Raw genomic sequence first — 24,622 nt, 5'->3', positions numbered from 1 at the left:
AATCTCCAGGGCCCGATGAACTGAATCCTAGAGTAATGAAGGAGCTAGCGGAAGAACTCTCAGAACCTTTGTCTATTATCTTTGCAAAATCATGGAAGACGGGTGAGGTGCCGGACGACTGGAGGAGGGCTAACGTTGTCCCTTTCTTCAAAAAGGGCAAAAAGGAGGAACCTGGGAACTACAGACCAGTCAGTCTGACATCCATCCCTGGGAAAATTCTGGAGCAGATTATAAAGAAGTCAGTCTGTAAACACCTTGAAATCAATGCGGTGATCACTAAAAGCCAGCATGGATTTGTCAAGAACAAGTCCTGTCAGACAAATTTGATCTCATTTTTTTTTATAAGGTAACCTCCCTTGTGGACTGTGGGAATGCTGTGGATGTCATATATCTTGACTTCAGCAAAGCTTTTGACAAAGTACCACATGACATTCTGATTAACAAACTAGCTAAAAGTGGGCTAGATGGAACAACTATTAGGTGGATTCACAGTTGGCTACAGAATCGGACTCAAGGAGTACTTATCAATGGAACCTTCTCAAACTGGGGAGAGGCAACGAGTGGGGTACCGCAGGGCTCAGTCCTGGGCCCAGTGCTCTTCAACATTTTTATGAATGATTTGGTTGAGGAGGTGCAGGGAACGCTGATCAAATTTGCAGATGACACAAAATTGGGTGGGATAGCTAATACCCTGGAAGACAGAAACAAACTTGATAGGCTGGAGTGATCTTGATAGGCTGGAGTGCTGGGCTGAAAACAACAGAATGAAATTTAATAGGGATAAATACCAAGGTCTACATTTAGGAAATAGAAACCAAAGGCACAGTTACAAGATGGGGGATACTTGGCTCAGCAATACTACAAACGAGAAGGATCTTGGAATTGTTGTACATCGCAAGCTGAATATGAGCCAACAGTGCGATATGGCTGCAAGAAAGGCCAATGCTATTTTGGGCTGCATTAATAGAAGTATAGCTTCCAAATCACATGAGGTACTGGTTCCTCTCTATTCGGCCCTGGTTAGGCCTCATCTAGAGTATTGCGTTCAGTTCTGGGCTCCACACTTCAAGAAGGACACAGACAAGCTGGAGCGTGTTTAGAGGAGGGCAACCAGGATGATCAGGGGTCTGGAAACAAAGCCCTATGAAGAGAGACTGAAAGAACTGGGCATGTTTAGCCTGGAGAAGAGAAGATTGAGGGGAGACATGATAGCACTCTTTAAATACTTAAAAGGTTGTCACACAGAGGAGGGCCAGGATCTCTTCTCGATCCTCCCAGAGTGCAGGTCACGGAATAACGGGCTCAAGTTAAAGGAAGCCAGATTCCAGCTGGACATCAGGACAAACTTCCTGACTGTTAGACCAGTACGACAATGGAATCAGTTACCTAGGGAGGTTGTGGGCGCTCCCACACTAGAGGCATTCAAGAGGCAGTTGGGCAACCATCTGTCAGGGATGCTTTAGGGTGGATTCCTGCATTGAGCAGGGGGTTGGACTCGATGGCCTTGTAGGCCCCTTCCAACTCTGCTATTCTATGATCAACATTTGAATGGGTGGTATATAGGCACCATCACGAGTAAATAAATATATGGACATTTGGTCGCCTTTTCTTGAAACATATGCATAATCTCCCCCCTTTCTATTTAAAGAAAGAATGTTGTATTTGATGGATTTTTGATATTTCTATGCATGTAATTTTCTTTTCCTTTTTTTAAAAAAACATTCTCACGATTTGTTTTCTGTTTTTTTTTGTTAAATTCACATTAAAAGAAAAAGAGGGAGAAAGGGTTTAGGGGAGATTTTGGAGGAATCCTGAAAAAGAATGAGTGTGTTTTTGTGTGTGCTCACAGTAAAGAGAAAGGAGGAAAATGTGTGTATATATGTATGACTGCGTTGTGTTGCTTGCATTTGAGAATGGAGGGAGGATGGAGATGTGTGACGGGTGTGGGTGAGAGAGTCTATGGATGTTGAACCAGCTTGAGAGAAAGAAAAGAGATGTGGACGTGGATTAGTTGGCAGGCACTGGGACGTGGGGTAAAAAGAGGTTGCCTTCTGGGAAATAGATTAGTTTTGATGCTGATAACTGTGGGTTCAAAAGAGTTCTTTAGTGTGTTGAAGCTCAGACTTGACCTCTGCCTTGTATTGTCTTTTGAGGAGATTAAGTATCTTTTGTGACTATATTTATTTATTTATTTATTTATTTATTTATTTATTTATTACGTTTGGGCTAGTCACTGGGTGACTAGCCCAAAGTCACCCAGTGGGCTTCCATGGCTGAGTGGAGACTAGAACCCGGATCTCCCGACTCCCAGCCCAACATTTTAGCCACTACACCACACTGACTAGCCACACCTCTCATGACAGCCATTTTGTGATTGTACCAAGGACAGTTTCTCAAATTGCCAAATGTGCCCATGGATTAAAAAAGATTGCCTGTTCCTGTGTACTGACTCTCGAAGGTGTCAGGCAGAAGCCTTTACTGGAAATGCCAGGAATTGAACTGGGGATGATCTACATGTAGAGCACAAGCTCTGCCACTAAGTGACCAAGACCACCACCACCATAATCACAGCTGCATTTTTATAGGTACCTAATATAGCATCCCATTTGGTGTCCTCCCTAGGTTTTTGAAGCAGACTGAAAGATTAGTCTTCTTCAAGTCTTAGCCGGAGAGCTGTAGCTCAGTGGTAGAGATCATATTTTGCATGTAAGAAGTTCCAGGTTCAATTACTGATATCTCCAGGTAGGTATGGGAAAGATCCCTATCTGAAATCCCGAAAAGCTGCTGCTGGTCAGTATGGGCTATACTGAGCTAGATGAATAGTCTGAAGCCATATAAGGGAGATTTATATGTGCTGCTGCTGCTGAGAAATCAATGCTCTGTTCTAAAGCAACTGCTTCAAAGTGTTAGGAAGATGCCATAATCTCATCTGTAGACATTAGCACAGGTATTGGGCATAATGGCCTCCATCCTGACAAGGGAGGGAGTGACTTTTCGCAGCACTGGCAGAATAGAGCAGACTGAAGGTGGACACAGCCCATCTCAAGCCAGCCCACCATCCTAATTCTGCTTGTACTTATCCAGCTTTCCAAACATGCTACCATCTCTTCCATACTCCCAAGCAAAAAGAGCCTCAACTTGAGGAAGGGGGTGTTGCTAGCAAGCCTTTCCACTGGGTAGAAAAGCATTTCTTTCTGCTGGAAGTGATGGAATTGGATTACAAGTCATGGGAAAAGAATCATCCTTAGCAGGAAAAGATTCTACATGCATCATTTTCCAGCCAGCAGAAAGGCCTGTAGGATGTCCTTGAGTGCAGTCTGTGACCTTTACTGCCTGCTACCAACTTCGCGTCCCCAAAGTGAGGCTTTGTTTTACTTCAGGGAGGAAGAAGAGATAGCAGTCTACCAATGATTGTGCCCCAGAAGTGTTACTAGTGAAAGCTTGTAGGGGGGAAAAACACTTGAGTTTCACAAGTGCTCACCAATAACATTTGCAGAGCATAACTGGTTTTCAGTTTTTTTGTGCTTGCCCATCACTAATTGTGCGTACCCTGGTAAATAGTAAGCATATAGAAGGGCAGGTCCTGCTGAAGAAGAATCAACATGGCTCCCGTAAAGGCAAGTCCTGTCTTACTAGTCTACTAGAATTCTTTGAGAGTGTCAACAAACATGTAGACAGGGGTGATCTGGTGGACATTGTTTACTTGGACTTCCAAAAGGCTTTTGATAAAGTCCCCCGCAAAAGACTCCTGAACAAACTTAGCGGTAATGGAATAAGAGGAGAGGTCCTCTTATGGATCAGTAACTGGTTAGAGAACAGAAAACAGAAAGTAGGAATAAATGGTCAATTCTCCTGATGGAGGAAAATAAATAGTGGGCTCCCACAGGGATAGGTATTGGGACCAATCCTTTTCAACTTATTCATAAATGATTTGGAATTAGGAGTGAGCAGTGAAGTGGCCAAGTTTGCTGATGGCACCAAGTTATTTAAGATTGTTAAAACACAAAGGGATTGTGAAGAGCTCCCAAGGGATCTCTCCAAACTGGGAGAGTGGGCATCCAAATGGCAGATGCGGTTCAATGTATAAGTACAAGGTGATGCACATTGGGGCAAAAAAACCCAACTTCAAGTATAAACTAATAGGATCTGAGCTGACGGTGACCAAACAAGAAAAAGATCTTGGGATTGTGGTGGACAGCTTAATGAAAATGTTTACCCAATGTGCAGCCGCTGTAAAGAAGGCAAACTCCATGTTAGGCATTATAAGAAAAGGAATTGAGAATAAAATGGCCAGTATCATACTGCCATTATACAAATATATGGTGTGGCCACACTTAGAATATTGTGTACAGTTCTGGTCACCACACCTAAAGAAGGATATTATAGAGCTGGAAAAACTGTAGAAAATGGCAATTGAAATGATTAAGGGTCTGGAGCATCTCCCCTGCAAGGGAAGGTTACATCAACTGGGATTGTTTAGCTTGGAAAAAAGGAGGCTAAGGGGAGACATGATAGAGGTACAAAATTATGCATGGTATGGAGAATGTAGATAGGAAGAGATTTTTATCCCTCAAAATACTAGAACCCGGGATTATCCCATGAAGCTGATTGGTGGGAGATCCAGAACAAATAAGAGGAAGTACTTCTTCACACAGCACGTAGTTAAATTATGGAACTCACTACCACAAGATGTGGTGATGGCCACCAATTTGGATGGCTTTAAAAGGTGGTTGGATAAATTCCTGGAGGTAAAGGCTATCAATGGCTACTAGTCCTGATGGTTGTGTGCTATCTACACTATTCCAGGCAGTAAGCCTGTGTGTACCAGTTGCTGGGGGACATGGGTGGGAGGGTGCTGTTGCGCCATGTCCTGCTTCTTCATCCCTGGCCGATTGCTGGTTGGTCACTGTGTGAACAGGGTGCTTGACTAGATGGACCCTTGGTTTGATCCAGCATGACACTTATGTTCTTACGTTCTTACAATGCTTAGCAAACAACTACCTTGTGGTCTAATCTTAGTCTGAAAATATATTTTAAATGAAATCATTTTTTAAAAAGCATTTTAAATAAATACGTACTTAATTAAGTATTTGTAGTTTCCATTTCCAATTTTTAACTGGCTGGTTAGATTGATTTTTCTACCCCACCCCCACTTATTTTTCCCATGGTTATTATTTTTCCCATGGTTCCTATATCCTCTCATTTAGAGTGCTGTTGAAAATTACAGCCACTTTTTTAAAAGGCACATATGGAAGATTTTCCCTGTAGGACTTGCTATAAAATAGCATCCGTTAATTGTTTTTCTTTAAGCAGGCAACAATGCAGCAGCAATATGCAGACGTGCCTAAATGAAATAGTTGAGCACAGCTGACCTTTTCTAGTTACCTCTGAGTTCCATATATTGGTTTGATGTCACTCTGTGATTTATTTTTTATTTCTCACCATGGAGGCCTCCATTTTCTTTTTTAATAACTAAGTGTGCCAGTTTGCAGCAGACGAGGCAGATTGATTCTGGATTTTCTCTGTGATTTGAGCTGTTAAATAAATACCGCAGGGGTGAAATAGTGTTGACCTCTGAAAAGTTTCCTTTTTTGATTTGAAGAATTCCTCTCAGCAAGGAATGATGTGTTGTAATGAAAGTTTCTTTACCTTCTCTGCAGGTTGTGATAAAGCTTTCTATAAAGAACATATCACTTTGTGGTGGTCATTACTGTTATATCCCAAATTGCATTTTTAACTAAATGTTTTGATTCTAAGAATCCTTAAACACTGTCAGCATTCATTTTAATCACTGTTCATTCCAATATATTCCTGGTTACATTTTAGGATGAAAAATAAAAAAATGCAGCCAGTTACAAAAACAGTTATACACCCTGAACTAGAATTATGTGGGCACTTAGGTGTTCTCATTGAATACCTGTGTGATTTAGGGCTATCTGTTCATTGAAAGAGATATAATATGCATGTCAATGTGTACTTCATCTGCCTCTGCAGGGAGAGGTCCATACAGGTGGTTCATTTGTTGGTTGTCTATCATTAACCTAATAAGCGCAATCAGTCTCTAACATATTTTAAATATATTCAAAATTCTGGGACAGTTAAACATTTTATAGACAATATCCCTTAAAATATATTTCTGAACAAAATGATGGCTTCATTAAATTATACCATTTAAACATAAAGGTTGCTGTCCTGGGCTGAGCCCATGGTTCCTTTAAGAGAACATCTTTTGCTTCATCCTAGGGAGAGGGAGTGGGGTTTCTTTGTGTCTGAAAAGGGAGTAGCAAGTAAAATGCCAAGGCTGCGCTGGACGAGAAGTGCCTGGCATCTGACAACGCCTCCCCGGGCTTGTACCGGGGAGAGTAACAAGTTGCAGCTGTGCAATCTCTGGGAGCATTCCCCCCTCCCTTCGGGAGAGGTGTGGGTTGCTGTGGGGTTTCTATTATTCAGGGTGGGTCTGGTGACAAGGGGGTCCCAGAAAGGGATAAAAAACTTAGGCACCCAAGGGGCCGGTCTCTTTCCTGTGGGTGTCAGGAGTTCAGCATGTGCGTGGTGAATTAGAGCATCCAGGCCGGGCAGGCTAGTGGTGTGAAGCCAAGTTGAAGTGAGCAACAAAGAGGTTGAGTCGCAGAGTTAAATGTTTTTGTTTTAGTTTAGGTTTGGATACAAGTGGTCAAGGGACCTTGCCGGAGTTACGGCTGGTGGGTGGTTAAGTGGAAGATGGAGCTAGCGGAAGAACTCTCAGAACCTTTGTCTATTAGCTTTGCAAAATCATGAAAGACGGGTGAGGTGCCGGACGACTGGAGGAGGGCTAACGTTGTCCCTATCTTCAAAAAGGGCAAAAAGGAGGAACCTGGGAACTGCAGACCAGTCTGACATCCATCCCTGGGAAAATTCTGGAGCAGATTATAAAGAAGTCAATCTGTAAACACCTTGAAATCAATGCAGTGATTACTAGAAGCCAACATGGATTTGTCAGGAACAAATCCTGTCCTAATTTGATCTCATTTTTTGATAAGATAACCTCCCTTGTGGACTGTGGGAATGCTGTGGACGTCATATATCTTGACTTCAGCAAAGCTTTTGACAAAGTGCCCCATGATATTCTGATTAACAAACTAGCTAAAAGTGGGCTAGATGGAACAGCCATTAGGTGGATTCACAGTTGGCTACAGAATCAGACTCAAAGAGTACTTATCAATGCAACCTTCTCAAACTGGGGAGAGGCAACGAGTGGGGTACCACAGGGCTCAGTCCTGGGCCCAGTGCTCTTCAACATTTTTATTAATGATGTGGACGAGGAGATGCAGGGAATGCTGTTCAAATTTGCAGATGACACAAAATTGGGTGGGATAGCTAATACCCTGGAAGACAGAAACAAACTTCAAAGTGATCTTGATAGGCTGGAGTGCTGGGGCTGAAAACAACAGAATGAAATTTAATAGGGATAAATGCCAAGTTCTACATTTAGGAAATAGAAACCAAATGCACAGTTACAAGATGGGGGATACTTGGCTCAGAAATACTACAAACGAGAAGGATCTTGGAATTGTTGTACATCGCAAGCTGAATATGAGCCAACAGTGCAATATGGCTGCAAGAAAGGCAAATGCTATTTTGGGCTGCATTAATAGAAGTATAGCTTCCAAATCACATGAGGTACTAGTTCCTCCCATTCGGCCCTGGTTAGGCCTCACCTAGAGTATTGCGTCCAGTTCTGGGCTCCACAATTCAAGAAGGACGCAGACAAGCTGGAGCGTATTCAGAGGAGGGCAACCAGGATGATCAGGGGTCTGGAAACAAAGCCCTATGAAGAGAGACTGAAAGAACTGGGCATGTTTAGCCTGCAGAAGAGAAGATTGAGGGGAGACATGATAGCACTCTTCAAATACTTAAAAGGTTGTCACACAGAGGAGGGCCAGGATCTCTTCTCGATCCTCCCAGAGTGCAGGACACGGAATAACGGGCTCAAGTTAAAGGAAGCCAGATTCCAGCTGGACATCAGGAAAAACTTCCTGACTGTTAGAGCAGTATGACAATGGAATCAGTTACCTAGGGAGGTTGTGGGCTCTCCCACACTAGAGGCATCCAAGAGGCAGCTGGACAACCATCTGTCAGGGATGCTTTAGGGTGGATTCCTGCATTGAGCAGGGGGTTGGACTCAATGACCTTGTAGGCCCCTTCCAACTCTGCTATTCTATGATTCTGTTATTCTATGATAAGTGGGGAGTGAGTGTGAATTCTATTGGCTTGAGCATAGGTATTAGTCCATGCTGTCCTAAGTGTGTCATTTCTTTGTCCGTGTTTCCCCCCCAAACTTCTTACGTGTTTTCTTTAATGTGTGGACCCTTATGGAAGTGTGTAGTGTGAAGAGTAAAAGTGTTTGGTCTCTATCTCTGGAGTGTGGTGTTGTTTCCTTGAGAACCTAGACTACAAAGGGTTAAAAAGTGGCCATAAGGGGGGGTGTCTGGGCTGGCTGAGTAAGACCCCCTTCTCCGGCCGGGGAATTGTTGAGTCAAACCGAGCAGTTCCACCACAGTTGCTATCCAAGTCTGAGTGTTCAAATTTCAGAGTAATATTCAACTGTTTAAGATTCAGGATCCATCTTTAACCCCACCTGCAATATGGGAACTACTCTTAATTTATTTAAAGAGCATGTCCGTGTTTTCCTTTCTTCCTCTAATACAGCCAGCTACAAGGGATAGAGCTCTTGTACCTTTAGCAGTTGCATAAAAGAGGGAATTTTGTATTTTCTAATGTGTGTAAAGGATTGATTTGGGACAGGTTAATGTAGGGATGAAAAAGCACATGCTGAAATTTCATCTTCTATATAATTATTAAAAGTAAAGACAATAAGGAGTCTTCAAGCACCTTAAAGACTAACAAAAGTATTATGGCATAAGCTTTTGTGAAATAGACTGTCACAAGACTGTTTGTTGTTTTTGCTGCAACAGACTAACATAACTAGCCCTCCAAAAATTACTAGAAGGAACTCTGTAGTTTCACATTTGATAATGCCCAACTCTCTCTCCCTCTCGCTTTCCCATCTTTTTGTTCCTTGTAAACTTCTAATTAAAATAATATACAAAATTGTGGTTATGATACTGGGGTAAAATTTTAGGTTGGAAAACTTTAGGTAGCAATGGAATCTACTTCTAAGCCAAAGTGTTCAAGTGTTACTTATATAATAAAAATAATTATTCTCTAAGCTCTAACTGAGCCTACATTTAATAGTGTTGATTAATTATTTTTAATGTTTAAAAAATCTGTAATTAGGGCAACTTAGCCCCATTCAGCAGGAATTACAAGATTTAAATGGTTTGATCTTGTGTGCTTCCAGTGTCAGTTTTAATTTTCAGCCATGACCATCAACATGCCCCGCTGGTGTTGCTGTCCTTGGCTTTATAGCAGTGGAACCTTTCTTTTTCTTTTCTTTTTTTTACATATTCTATCATTTTCCAAACAATGGCTATTGTGTGTGCACATGTACAACATTATTAAATCACAGTAGCTAGACTGGAAGGCCAGAAGGTACAAGGACAGCAGCTGTGGCTATACAGCAATAGGTGTTCAAGAAATAGGAATGATCAGAACATGGGCCTATGCATCTCCCTCTATGCATTCTCAGTTGTTGACAGTTATATCTGTAACACAGGCCTATATCAATTGTTCCCCCTGGAAGTGCCCAATATATGTTTCTGTTCCTGTGACGATTAATCCATCCATATCTTCAAATATAGTGGGATCTACTTCACATGAAGCAGCCACTATGTTGAAACTAATTGAAATTGTATGTGCCAAAACTGGCAACGGGAATGTTTCGATTCAGAAACAAGCTGTGAGGCTGCAGTTGAATCACTGTATATGAACAACTTACTACACTGAGCAACTGCTACACAGATGGCATTTCAGATTTCAAGAGGATTCTATACTGATGTCATTGCCTGTCAAGTTGGCCTGATCTTACATTTATTTCTGCCTTCACAAGGGAGGATGGCTGTAATATTGCCAAATTGTTAGAACAGCCACTTAGGAATAAAATAACAGGCATACTTCACGCACCCATGCTAAGGGGAGTGTAAGCCACACCTGGAGGGTGTCACTAGGGTAGGAAAGGCCAATGTGATTGGCCTTGCTCACATGATCGCAATACTCACGGCCATAAGGCAATTATGTGGACCCATGTGGCTCAGTGTGCATGTTTCTAATGAAAAATTAGGCAGTATGATGAAGTTCAGTGTAGGAATAAGCACTAGAGAACAAAGAGAATTTCCATTTTTGAGAATTTAGGAAGTGATAATCTAGAATATGTTGGCATTGTAGTACGTCACTGATAGAAGAAAGCCAAGTTAATTTTCTTTCATCAACTATGCAATAAATATTAATTTTTATGTGTAAAATAAAACAGAACTGTTCTACAGAAGAAAAGCTCTACAGTCATTGCTACTGTGGAAAATTTGCCACAATCTCATTACACGAGTTGCTCGTTATTTGTTTGGCCCGCCTTACATATCTGGATACATTTATGGACAACTATATCCGTGTTCTTTGTATTTGAATTACTACAGGTGTTCCCACTGGCTCTGTTTTCCCATTGTACATGTTGGCTGATAGGAAATACCTAATAGACCCATTAACTGGAAGGCACAGCCACTCTGAGATTTGGAAAGCATTCTCATTTCCTTTTTGGGATATATTTATTACAAATTGCAGGAGCATGTATTTTACTGTCCCTCATTGTGCACTAGATGCACTTGGGATGAGTGCAATACAAGCACATGGCTATTATTTACACCTCTCAAAGACTCTGCCTGCTCCCTTGATGTATACTGTCATCAGCTTCCAGTCCTTTCAATGCAAAGCAGTCTTGGATCTTACTGGCGAGCTTTTGAAAGCCTTCTTTACTTTTATGATACTGCTGTGTGGTATTATGCGTGACTTACAGCTTACTTTTTCATTTCAAAGACGTTAATTGTTAATGAAGGAACAGAGAAGCAGCATGAAGAATACATGCGTGTATAAAAATAATTGTTTTAAGATTTTATGTGTTATGTTCTAAAGCTGAAGTTAAATGGGGTGTTATTAGGTTCTTTGAACCTTCAGCACTCCACTTTTCATTTCCACAAAATTCTTAAGTGTCGTTTTTGCTGGCTTGAACTTATCCTAGTTTTCGGCTGAATATGCATCTCTCATCTATAGTTGCGTCTATGCAGATGATAGCTATTACAATGCAAGATTTGTACAGGGAAGGCACTTTGCTTCATGATACCATATTTCCTAGTATGACAGAATTATTGAAATATGATTTATATGATTTCACCCAGAAATTGATTTTGAGGCGGGGAGAAGAAGCTTTCGGGGATGCCAGGAGAGGGGCAGGTTCTTACTATTTTTCTCCTTTCTCGAGGGTAACTTTTAAAAACAATCAGCAGGAACGCATGAACTTTTTAGTTTCATATTTCAGACTGGAATAGAAAATAAAAAAGAAACGAGTAGGAACTGGAAAAAATGTTGCAGTGTGGAGTGTTCCTGTTCCTGTCAGTAAGTCAGCCACACACTCCTTCAGGATATTCCCTTCCCTTCCCCCTCCCACTCAGTTCTCCATTCCTTTCCCCCTACCCCACCCCAGAGTCATTCAGCATTCAATGACCACTGAGCACATTCAGTTCTGATTGGGCTGTTTCTAACCCTTAGGTTTTCTTTTCTGCAAGCCTTGGATTCCCTCATATTTCCTGCTTGTGTAACAGTACTGCCATTTTGGCTACATAAGGATCCACACTCACCTCTGAACTTTGAAAACAGAGGGAATGATATTGTTCCCCACCTGGCTGCCTCTTAAGATAGTAGCTGATTTTTGTAAATTCAATTTTTAAAGCAATTATTTGTCATCTTTTGGAGCCTGCCTTGGGAATTTCTAAAGCAAGGAAAGGAGATGCATCTGGAGCTTCCAAAATGTGTGGAAATACTAGGGAAAATGGAATTAATAGTAATGTTACATGTGCTGAGTGATTCACCGCCTTCTTTTCCTCCCTTACAGACCTACCACCTCCCCCAGTGCCACCTCCTGCTATAAAATCTCCCACTGCCCAGTCCAAATCTCAGCTGGAGGTACGGCCTGTCCTGTTGCCAAAGTTGTCTTCTATAGAACCAAGAACAGAAAGAGCAGTGGAAAGAAAAGGAACAGGCTATAAGGGGAAAGAAGGACCCAATGGCCGTCAGCATTCTGACATGCGGACAGGTTCAGGTGAGCGCCGAGAATCACAGGAACAACAAAATGATAACAAACCGCGAGGAAACAAAGCAGCCAGGCGAGATGGCACACCAGCAAAAACCCATCTTCTCCAAGGTGAGTTGATTTCTTAGCATGTGTTAATTAAAGCTTTTCTTTAGTTATGAATAAAGTTGTCATAGCATAGCTATCAAACTATATACCCCACTGACACAAAAGCTTAGCAGGGATGTCTCTCTATCTACAACAGACATAAAACCTTACCTCCTGAAATTTAATTATACCGTGTACAAAACAAACATAGAGCACTAAACTATTAATCAAGGAGGCAATATAAGAGGAAAAACCTTCAGCAAATAAAACCAAATTCCCTTTAGAAATCTAATTTCTCCTCTATCTCCATATAGCAGTGGTATTCTTGCAACTCATAGTGTTATTGTAACACAAGAAAACCCACTTCCTTGTATCATTGTCTTTTACTTTTTATCTGAAATTAAAGAAATTTGCTATGATTTCTTCACAATCTTAAGAGCAAAAGGTATAGCGAAGGCAGCAAAGCCCACTCACTCCCTTCTAAAAATGTGAAGAGCATAATAACAAAAGAATGATACTCTAGCTTCTGGAATCATAGGCTACAACTATCAAGCCAGACCATGTTATAAAAACCATAAATGGATCATACCAGACTAACCTAATCTCCTTTTTTATGGTTGCTAGTAAGGGCTGATAGGAGAATGTGTATGAAGGTATCTATCTAGGCCTCTGTAAAAGCTGTCATCAAAGAAGCAGGCCAGCCCTTGATGCTAGCTAACCTGGGCATGAAACAGTAGAATAGAAATTGAGTAGTAAATTGGTTAAATGGGCACAAAAGCAAGAGGTCATTGTAAATGACAATGGGTCACGATAAAAAGAAGTCATTAGCAAGATACTTCAAGATTGGTGCTGCAGTTGTTGCTTTTCAATTTATATACTAATGGTATAAAGCAGGTGTTAAAACTTGCTGGTGAAATTGGAAACACTGTTAATGTATAAGTAATTTATCACCTTCAAAAACCATGTTAAAATATTAGGGGAAAGATCTGGGTATTGATTTATGACTCAAAGAATTATAGGACTGGAAACTTCATTAACAGGTAACCTATTACATCCTTTCCACTCCCTGCCTGAATGTCAATATGAAATCTTTACTTCATAAAATCTCAACCATTACTAACATATATCTACATTTCTTTTGGAATTGCTGCCCTTAAGAGAAAGTGACAGCCCTCCAGTTTTGAGGACTAGTTAAGTTGTAGCTTGATTAGAATATAAATATATTGCACTTGTGCATATGCTTTGCATGCAGATGGCCCCATCTTATCTTGGAGAGCTGCTGCCAGTCACTTTACAAGAGGGGTCAAAGGTCTGAATTTGTATAAGACGCTTATCCAAAGTTAAGGTCATGAGTGAACCTGGTGGTTCATGACTACTGGAAACAATATATAGTTCAGTGTGTGAATTGCTAACTTTACATTATGATATTTCCCAACTCCCTTCCTCCCCCATTCACACCAACCATGTACTATTCACGTCAGCTGTGTAATTCCTGAGACTCCAGAAACTTATGGATTTCAGCTGTAGCAACTTCTATAATCTATTTCATACCTTTTAAAGAAATTTGTGGCCCTCCAAATATTTGTGCCTACAACTCCCATCAGCCCTAGCCACCACAGCCAATGGTGAGGGATGATGGGAGCTGTAGGCCAAAACATCTAGAGGGCCACACTTTGCCCATTCATGTTTTTAACACTTCCTAGTAATGAATGTTGGTGTGGGTGATATCCTTGAATTCCTGGCTCATGCATTATAGAGTTCACATATATTGATTTTTGAAAGGTAAAAGAAGAACCCAAACAGAAGGAGATGAGTATAAGCCTTAACTTACACTGAAATCAGTAAGGCTTGGTGGATTTCAGTGGATTTAGGCTTGCATGTAATTTCTTATTTCTCCCGTTCTTTCCATTGTCTCTGATCATCTATAACTTCATTGGCATGTATAACAGTCAACTTCTGCCTATTTTAAAGCATAGTGCTACATACCTGTGCTTTGCTCCACTTGCTTCCATTCATGGCATCACATGCCTCTTTACATAAATGTCTGGCACCTACTTTCCTTTCCCCCAACTTCCCTTCTCAAGACCTCTGCTTCCTCCAAAATCTTTCCTTCAGCTTCCTAGACACTTTTAATTCACTAGCTGCCCTTATTGCAGCCTCTTGTTTTTCAGTCTCAGTTAAATATATACCATATCTAGAAATCTGTTCCCTGCAGCCTAGATGAGGGCTGATCAGCTGGGCAATGGAGGAAAAGTGGTGAATGATCTCTGGTGTTTCATAGGACACAAGTAATCTGTCAGATGCGGGTTGCTCACTGGAGAAGCTACAGCATGTGTGCTATGAAGAGTGAGTTTTCCTCAACAAGTGTAGTTTATATTTGCCATTTACATTGCTCCAAAGTTATGGCTATTATTGAATACCAGTGCAGGTCTAGAATACACAGTGCATTTGAAGCAGACATTTATTTACAGCAATATTAACGCACACATAATTTTCTCCATAGAGGATATTCTGCCATATTGTAGACCTACATTTCCAACATCAAATAACACTAGAGATCCCAGTTCCTCAAGCTCCATGTCATCCAGAGGATCAGGGAGTAGACAAAGGGCAGAGCAAGCAAATCTAGGTCGAAGGAATATTGCAGAAATGCAGGTACTTGGAACATATGAGCAAGGAGAGGATGATGAAGAAGAATTACAGGTAATGTGAGTCTCAGTAATCATTAGAGGAGTGAAAATATATTGTGAAAGTACAAATGTTTATCCCGCCAAGCTAATTTTCTTTTATCCTCTAATTGGTAAGTTTACAAGGACTTTAGATTTTTGGCCTCATCACATAAATGTAATTCCAAATGTATTACCATTTCATATGCATGTAATCCTCAAAACATAAGCTGAGCTTGAGTTTTACTACATTTTAAATTTCTTTACAAATTTTTGCTGGTATATATATTTGTGTATTTATAGCTATATTTGATATAAAGTGTGAAAGGTGAAATATAAGGTGAAATGCTGAAAACAACTTGTCTCAGCAATTGTGTATGGGTATAATACATAGGTTAACTTATCATTATAAAAATAAGTCAACATATAAATATATAGAATTCTAAACATCATAATTATTTTTAGAATTCCATATATACAAGCCATAATTATGATGCAAAGATGTAATAGTTATATTCCCTGATTATATGGATTTTTTAAAACAGATACAGTCATTTCTTTTATAGATGTCAGATATTAGGCACTGTATAACTACTGCTTAAATCATATCCAGATAATACTCAGCCAGTGTTGTTGTTATTTTTTACAGGAAAATGACAGCTGAAGAAAAAATGTACTGTAACACATTTTTGAAACCTAATCAGAAAGATATCACTTAAGATGCCTCAAGTCTGATGATATTTGATGCCAGAATAACGTTCAGTGCAATCAGAGTATACAGCTTTTCATCTTTTTTCCCCTACTCTCACAATGCTAATCTTTATTTTAATGTTCCTTTTTTTAAAAAAAAACAAAACCCCAACCCTAATCACAATGAACATCCCGTTTTTTCGCTTAAGCTAAATATACCACATTCTCTGTCCATGAGAGCAATTTAACTGTTCTTTGTGGTGCTACGCTAGCTGCTGCTTCCATCTTTGGACAGAAGGGGAACCCCTAGTTTGCTCCCATTGGGGGCAGTGCAGTACAATACAGATATGTCACCAAACCAGTTCATAATGCTACACATAGACTATCACTGATTGGACAGTAGCAAGTTGCAAAGAATGGTAACTATGCAGGAGTTGTTGTTTTTTTAAAAAATTGCAATGCTGTTATAAGCTGCACTTGGTGCAAATGGCATTGTATTTTCTTCCAGCAATCAGATCTCTTTGCAGCAAAAATACAACTTCATACAATTTTGGGTTAGGGTGGTTCATACTGTAAATATATATTTGTTTCTCAACCCCCATCCCATAGTACTTTATTTTGTCTAGATTCTCACTGATTTCATCATCAAGGTACATTCTTTGCTGCAAATGTTCTTTAGGATAGGAAGAAGGCATGTGAATGAGAACTTGGCAGTTATGTCATGAATTAAGTTTATCAAATACTCGATCAGTGCTACTGAAAATGCAATTTATCGAAAGCAATGGACATTTTTAAGCATCATTGGGAAGGATATCATCATCATGACTGGCCCAAATCTCAGACCTCTACTTTATAGTGTCAATTCACCTTAAAGAAGAAGTGCCACTTAAAAGAAGTTATGTTTTGATCTTAGGATTCTTTTGAGGGGGGGGGATGCTTTTCATTTTGATTTTTTTGTAATGCACTGTTTATCTTTTTTTTTTTTTTGGTTTTAAAAGCACAATCACTAAACTTTATTTGTAAAACATTGTAACTATTAACCTTTTTTGTCTTACTGTAAGATGCTACACTTTTGTTTGTTTGTTTTTTCATATTTTATTAATGCTCTATGTTTGTATTGGGAATATTTGAATGCTGACAGAAGGTAAAGGTAGAAAACCTAAAAAAAGGGGGCCATAAACAGAACACTTCTCCCGTTTCCTGGACTTTAAATTTTCAAGTTTGTTGTGGCCTATCTCAACATTGGATTTCCACTGAAACTGAAATAGAGCCATTAGTTCCTTCTGAAATTACAGAATGATGTCTTCTGTATGTAGATTCTTATGATCTCTTTTGTAATTATATAATTTCTTTGTCATCGGTGCTAATGGAAAATTGTGTGTTTGTTTATGGACAATAATCAGGCCTATCCTCAGCAGGGGGGAAAGGAGTGTTTTGGTACTTACTGAGGGCTAAAAAAATTCATTTAGCTAATTTTTAAGAAATTGTTACAATAGAAAGGGTGTGCAGTACTGAGGGAACAACCCATGTGATTAATGTTTTTCATTATGTTCATGTAAGAAACCTCATATTTTAGCCATAATTTTGCATACCAAGGATTCAATAATCATAAAAGTAATTTTTGTCACATTATTTATTAAAACGTTCTCAAATACATTTATCCTTCCTTGTCAAGTTTCTTGTTTTACTTACAGACCCACTTTAGGAGCTTTATCATTCTAGTAATACCAACAAACTAATTAGGTTACGTTGTAAATCAAACAATGGACAACAACAAAGTAATTAATCTTAGCACCATAAAAGGTTAGGGCTGGAAGGGTCATAAGGGCATCGAGACTAGAGCTGGTGAAAGACTGGGCACGTTTAGCTTGGAGAAGAGAAGACTGAGGGGAGACATGGTAGCACTCTTCAAATACTTGAAAGGTGGTCACACAGAGGAGGGCCAGGATCTCTTCTTGATCCTCCCAGAGTGCAGGACACGGAATAATGGGCTCAAGTTACAGGAAGCCAGATTCTGGCTAGACATCAGGAAAAACTTCCTGTTAGAGCAGTACAACAATGGAACCAATTACCTAGGGAGGTTGTGGGCTTTCCCACACTAGAGGCATTCAACAGGCAGCTGCACAACCATCTGTCAGGTATGCTTTAGGGTGGATTCCTGCACTGAGCAGGTGGTTAGACTCAATGGCCTTACAGGCCCCTTCCAAGTCTACTATTCTATGACCAATCCTATTTTAAGGCATTTGGGTACACAGTGTCTATCCTTAGAGACACTTTGCTTTCCTTGTGGGATCAGATATTTGTGGGCCACTAGTGTCAGTGCAGAGGTTGCAGGGGTTGAAATAGCCAAGCAGCCTGGGCATAGAGGAGTAGGAAAGGTGCCACAGAAGTTGCCTCAGGTCTGCCCTAGAGGCTCCCAACAGTCATGTTCCTTCATACTATTAATCCTTAACAATGGGGGGAAATATAGGCTTTGGTCTGGGATGGAAACCACAAAGAAACAAATGCGGCTTCAGCCTTTCATTATTAAGTCCAGGCAAACATACTTTTAAAGCAGTGGTTCTCAACCTTCCTAATGCCGCGACCCTTTAATACAGTTCTTCATGTTGTGGTGACCCCCAACCATAAAATTATTTTCGTTGCTACTTCATAACTGTAATTTTGCTACTGTTATGAATCGTAATGTAAATATCTGATATGCAGGATGTATTTTCATTGTTACAAATTGAACATAATTAAACCATAGTGATTAATCACAAAAACAATATGTAATTATATATTGTGAAATATTTATTTCTAATTACAAATAAATGTCATCACGCCGGGCACTCGTATGTGGGCGTATCTGCATGTGGGCAGACCCTCCTGGAGACGGATAGAGGAGCGGTGTCTCGGTTCCTAAGACCATCGGAAATATGTGTTTTCCAATGGTCTTAGGCAACACCTGTGAAAGGGTCGTTCGACCCCCAAAGGAGTCGCGACCCACAGGTTGAGAACCGCTGTTTTAAAGCAAGGCAGTGCCTGTTGTGGTGCTTAGGGAGGAGTTGAGCAGGAGAGGAAACACGCAACTGGTCGTCTCAGGGTGTGCAATCCTTCAGTTCTTAAAATTGCATGGTGCTCGAAGGAGGTAGTTGGTGTAGTTAGCACATCTCCCAGACTGGGCTCTTTCTCTCTGGCAAGCAAAAGATTTTGGGCGATACGGAGCCAAATTCTTCCCTTCCCTCAGGCTGGAGGTAGGCAGCAGTTGTTCTTCCCTCTCTGGGAAAGCTTCAAGGCCAATGAATCCAATCCTTTGGGAAAGGTTGGCTCTGAAAAGTCATGAAGATTTGCCCATACAAGGAGCTTACAGCAAGCTCTCTGCCATCCTGCTGCTGGTTTCCCTCCTCCCTTTATCAATCCTGTCTTACTAGAGTTTGGGAAGAGGGAAAAGTACAGCAGAAAAGAATGGGGACTGCTGGCAGTGACCTGAAATAATTATGAGCTCGATTGAACTTAGAGGTCATTTTGCTTGATTTGGAATTGGGCTGATTTTTTTTTTTAACTGGGGGAGGGTATTTCCAAATAGTGAATCATCCGGAATCACAACCAACAAGAAAATTTAAACATATGGAAGTGTAAACCTCATCATGACATAAATCAAAATACTTTTCTAATTATTATTGCTACCACATTTTATTTTACTGGTTTATATAGTATTTAACTGTGTGATTCAAGGTTAATATCCAAGGCTGAGATTTGCTGTTGAAATATGGCAAAACATTCTGCATACTTAATTCCTTGATAATATATTTCATATCATGTGTAGTCTGACTAATTTTATTGAGTTCTGCTCTGCACAAAGGGCATCTTCCAGCTTCCCAGTGTGGCACAGTTATAGTCTGGCCAGCAGCAACCCAGTGAAATCTTTGTATGGGCCAGTCATCAAGAGCCAATTCCCCCCCCCCCCCCCCAAGAATTGTCTGAATAAGGTCAAAAAAACTAGGTACACTGTAAATCAGGACTGGCAAGTTTCAGGCATCGCTCTAGTCATGACATGCCTGGAGAAGAGGGCATTTTTTTGCATCTTAAAATACTTTCTCGACATCTAGTGCTGCCTTTGCTTTTCATTATTTTTCTATTACAATTTGCATAGCCAGTATGATCTAAAAATAAAAATGTTGTCCCAACTTGCCATCTTTACTGGAATTGTTGACATTCTATATAGCCCTTGGGGTCTGTTCTTGCTTTAGATTAGGTCAGCAGGTAGACATTAGCTCCTTAACATTGTTACTTTCATTTTTATTTTAGGATTCTGTTGATTCAGTGCATATCTAATATGCAGTGGTTGGCCACTGTGTGAACAGAGTGTGCTGGACTAGATGGACCCTCGGTCTGATCCAGCTTGGCACTTATGTTCCTATATAGGAAAGATCATGCATGTCTATGCACATGTTTAACACATAGGAAAAATATACATCACTTTTGGATGTTCAGAGCAAGATTGAAAGATGATACAGAAAATATATCCTTTTGAAGACTTTAGTAGCTGAAGAAGTGCAACAAAAATGTCTGTGTTTATTGATCTTAAGATTTTTTTAAAACAAGACTTCATAAGTACATATTAAAGCTAAAACCTTTTAATATCTGCATTACTATTTCAATAGCTAATAAATTATGGAAATATTAAACATGTAAAGTGAAGTGCTGTTAAAATGCATTTTGCAGTATGATCTTTTAAAAATGTTGCTTCTGGAGTCGTCGTTGGAAATTACTTGATCTGATCTTACAGGATTCGCATACATCCAAGCATGAAAGAAGACTGATCTTGCATTACTAAGATAAACAATTGTTCATTGATGGTGAAATCAGAGCTGCAAAGACTGTTTTAAAAGCTATGGAATGTTTAATTGGTCTCTGGATATATTTCTGAGGAAATATTAATAGGTTATAAAAGTTAAAAGAAACTACTATTTTTATATGAATATATATGTACCACACAGTTATGTCTTTTAACATTCTATGATTATTGAAAAGAATATGATGGGCTAAATTACAAGCTGTTCAATTTTTTAAAAAATAATTAAAAACTGAAAACAAACAATAATAGTGTGTTACATGAAAAACAACTAAGTAGTGTTGCAGCATCTTAAAGAGTAATAATTTGGTTTTGGCATGAACATTTTGTAGGCATGAGCACTGTTACCAGAAGCACAAATGGACAATTTATGTACTGGATATTACATGCATACATAGGTCAAGAGATGAGTGGACTGAAAGTGAAAAGTGAGATTATGAGATAAAGGTATATATCCTTAAGGTAGAGATACTAGACATGAATACATCAGCTGAAGTTCACAAGACTGAATAGTTAGGAATTCATAGGTCTATCTATGCTGATATTTTCAGGCATACTAAACTTTGTGTATTTGTATATTGACCAAAGCAATAAGAGTTGGGCACACTCACTAACTCTGCCCTGTCTTATGATGTCACCATTGCCCATCTATATTTCTCTGCACATTCAGGTAGCGATGATGTGAAGTGGAGAGGCTAGTGTAGGTGCCTCACACATTTTAGTACCCTGCACAGTCGGGGTTCTAAGTCACAGAGGAACTTACCCATGTAGAAGCAAGTTCCCTTCTTCAGACCTTCCCAATGCGTAGAAAGCAGCAGGGCTGGGCCATTGGGTTCACCACAGAGGAGACGAGGCCAATGAGCATGGTCGTGTTATTCCTTGGACATGACTGGAATTGCAATTATACACCTGAATAGGACTCTAGTCATACCCAATTTGGGTTAAGAGTTGAAAATACAATTTAAGTTTTGCCAACGTATTGCAAATCAGCATGCATCTGATAAGGTAAGCTCTTGCTTCTGAAAGCTTAATCTACAGTAAAATAGGTAATTTAAATTTGACACGTTTCTTAAACAAATCTACACTATTATTGAATTGAATAATATTGTATTTGCCTCTTGACCAGTTCTTAGTTACAATGCTGTAGACCTCTTTAAGTGCTCTGATTTTCATTACGAACAACAAAAGGATATTGCTGGATTAGAACAAGAGCCTATCTAGTCCAGCATCCTACTCCAATAGAGGTGAGTCAGTTGCTCCACTGTTATTTGTACCCTGCATCTGGTATCCTGCCCCTGAACATGGAGGCCTAATTTCTTACCATGCCTATTAGCTGTTGAGAAAGCTATAGCCATGAATTTGTCTAATCTCCTTTTAAAGCCATCCTTAAACCAGTGGCCCTCACCACATGCATACTGATTGTGAATTATGTGCTAAAATCATGGGACTTGTAATTTTCTAACTATAATATAGGGTGACCATATGAAGAGGAGGACAGGGCTCCTGTATCTTTAACAGTTCTATTGAAATGGAAATTTCAGCAAGTGTCATTTGTATATATGAAGAACCTGGTGAAATTTCCTCTTCATCACCACAGTTAAAGCTGCAGGTACCCTGCCCTCTTTTAAATCTGGTCACTCTAGTATAGCTCCTGCACATTTAACTGTTGTGATGAAGAGGGAATTTCACCAGGTTCTGCTGAAATTTCCTTTTCTATTCAACTGTTAAAGATACAGGAGCCCTGTCCTCCTTTTCATATGGCAGCCCCTATGATGATCAGCATGAAATTTTGCTCCATGATGAGGGGCTTCTCCTCCAGTGAAGAAAGTGTGAGATTGCAGAAAGAGCAGAATCACAGGGAGGAGGGGCACACACTCCATTCTGAATTGGGCCCAGGATACTGGACCCAGCTCAAAATGGGGCCAGAGGCAAGTTCATATTTTGAGGCCAGTTGGTTTTCAATGCAAGCTAGGTGGTTTCCAGATCACCTTACATGTTCCAATCTCTGCTTGTGCAAGAGTTGGACTTCAATATGAACTGGTGTGAATGTTTAATATATAACAATTCTGTGTTGGAATATGTATTTGAAATGTCAGACATTCTCTCAAATAACTTTCAATTATCTTTCTTTTCTTGCTGTTACCAAATACAAGTAGACTGATCTTATATTATGCTTTCATGTACACTTTGAAGCACTAATAAGCTGTATTAAAATAATACAAGTTGATTGCTGCTTTTTAACTAGGAGGTATATAACATTCTTTTATATATGTTTGTTAAGTACAATCAAATGGTTTACTACATTTCCACTGATCTATGCAGTGCCACAATCATTCCATGAGACATTGACTAAAATTACCAGAGGCAGAAACATGCAAAATGCCAAAACAATTTTTAATCCATATCATTTCACACGTCTCTTTTATGCTGCTTGCCACTGGCCCTGTCCTACTGAATGGAAAACAAAATGCCCGTGTTATTTTATTTTGGAAAGTATTCAGATATAGCATGGAAATCTCATATTTGGTGCTAGCAGGTTTCTCCACCACCTACCCCAAAAAGTATCATTTTGTTTTTATTGGAGATGAACATCACCTTTAGAAACTGCATTTAAGTAAGACTGCAAAAATAAAATGTTTATTGAAAGTCAAAGAGTGTTGTGGCACCTTCAAGTCTAACAAATGCATTCTTGTTTAAACTTCCTTTATTGTTGTTACTGCAACAAATGAACATTCCTGTCTGGAAATTTTTCTAATAGCAGACCTTTCTCTGTCTCCATACCAGTCAAAGAAGCATACACATCATTGACTTATATGATAAAAGGGAATGAGGCTGAAACCAAGGGAACCACTGATGGGCACAGAAGACTCTGTTCTAATTCCCCCCACCCCCAGGCCAGAGAATAGTCTTGAAAAATCCCAAATCCTGTCCTCATTTTCTATGCCATTCTCTATCCCCTAACCAAAATGCAAATTCCATTTTTGTACTCCTGTACCACACTGCCTCTTTATCTGTCCTGGTACCAAATGCTTACGAAACCAATTGAGGCTTTATTGTATCATCATTACCAGCAAATATACAATTTGGAAGGGAAGCTCTCTACACAAAGTTTTTTTAAAAAATACAAACTCTTCTAACTAATAAAAAAGGCCTATTCTTGCCTACTTTTACCCATCAGTATTTATTATCACCTTCTTTGCTAGTAACACTACACTCATTCAGGCCTTCACTTCTTTCCCAAATACTACATTATTCCCAAGTAACTCTATTTCTGAAACTGATGACCATTGTACTTTTTTTTACTGCTTCTCATTTTGTCTATAAAAAACAAACAACAAACAAACAAACAAAAAAACATAGCCACTATTATCAGTAAGGAAAATGCAATAACTGGTTCCAAAAAGCTATATTTCTAGGCAAATTATCATGAGTCAGAGGGGAAAAAATTAAATTGTCTGCACAGATCCAAAAGCAAACAAAATTTGAAATGGCATTTCCCCCCTGGGGTTCTTCCTAAATTTCACAATGATACAAACACACAAGATATAGAGGAGCTTTAAGGTATGGCAGCATCTAGAGAGAATGATAAAAAAATGCTTTACATGTGAAAATTGTTGAAGGTGTATAATAGGAAACAATTACATAGTGGACAATATGCAATAGCAACAAAATTACGCAAGCACAGGACAAAAATTAGTTACCCTAATTTTACTGTGGGCTAAACTGCTAAATCAGGTCCTGCTTTCAGGCAGGCTTCTTTATCAGTCTCTTGCCTGAGTAAATAGCAAAAAAGGAGAACTAAAAATACCATAGAAGTTAGGTTTAATTTACCAAGCCAGTCAGCAATTTAATCATACTGGGATATTAAGCACTTCGCCTACTCAGCAGTTGACTCTATATAAGGCAGTGGAGCCAATTGCTTTTAATATTTTTGAAGCATGACAATAAAACTGTATTTATTGGATTTTTGCTCAGATCTAAGCAGTTATTTAGCAACAGCAGTATTGTGAAATGCAATGGAATCTCTTTAGTATTGACATTTTCCGGCTTCTGGTCTCCCATCAGTTTTGAAAGCAGACATGTATGTACAATAACAGTTCCCTGTGGATT

The 24,622-nt window shown here is 39.6% G+C and overlaps 1 protein-coding gene across 1 annotated transcript in view; it reads left to right on the top strand.

The window, feature by feature from the left end:
* Window positions 1–16,121, top strand: part of ROBO1 (roundabout guidance receptor 1) — a 641,108-nt gene extending 624,987 nt beyond the window's left edge. Inside the window, exons 28-30 of the mRNA XM_063126766.1 lie at window positions 12,038–12,346; window positions 14,826–15,025; window positions 15,638–16,121. Coding sequence (XP_062982836.1) covers window positions 12,038–12,346; window positions 14,826–15,025; window positions 15,638–15,652 — 524 coding nt within the window. The 3' untranslated portion in view covers window positions 15,653–16,121. The remainder of the gene's footprint in view (window positions 1–12,037; window positions 12,347–14,825; window positions 15,026–15,637) is intronic.
* Window positions 16,122–24,622: the final 8,501 nt, after the last annotated feature.

This window comes from Elgaria multicarinata, chromosome 5 (genome assembly GCF_023053635.1).
Source record: "Elgaria multicarinata webbii isolate HBS135686 ecotype San Diego chromosome 5, rElgMul1.1.pri, whole genome shotgun sequence".
In the NCBI taxonomy this organism is placed as follows: Eukaryota; Metazoa; Chordata; class Lepidosauria; order Squamata; family Anguidae; genus Elgaria; species Elgaria multicarinata.
The sequence above is the reverse complement of the archived record's forward strand: the minus strand, read 5'-3'. Positions and strand labels throughout refer to the sequence as shown.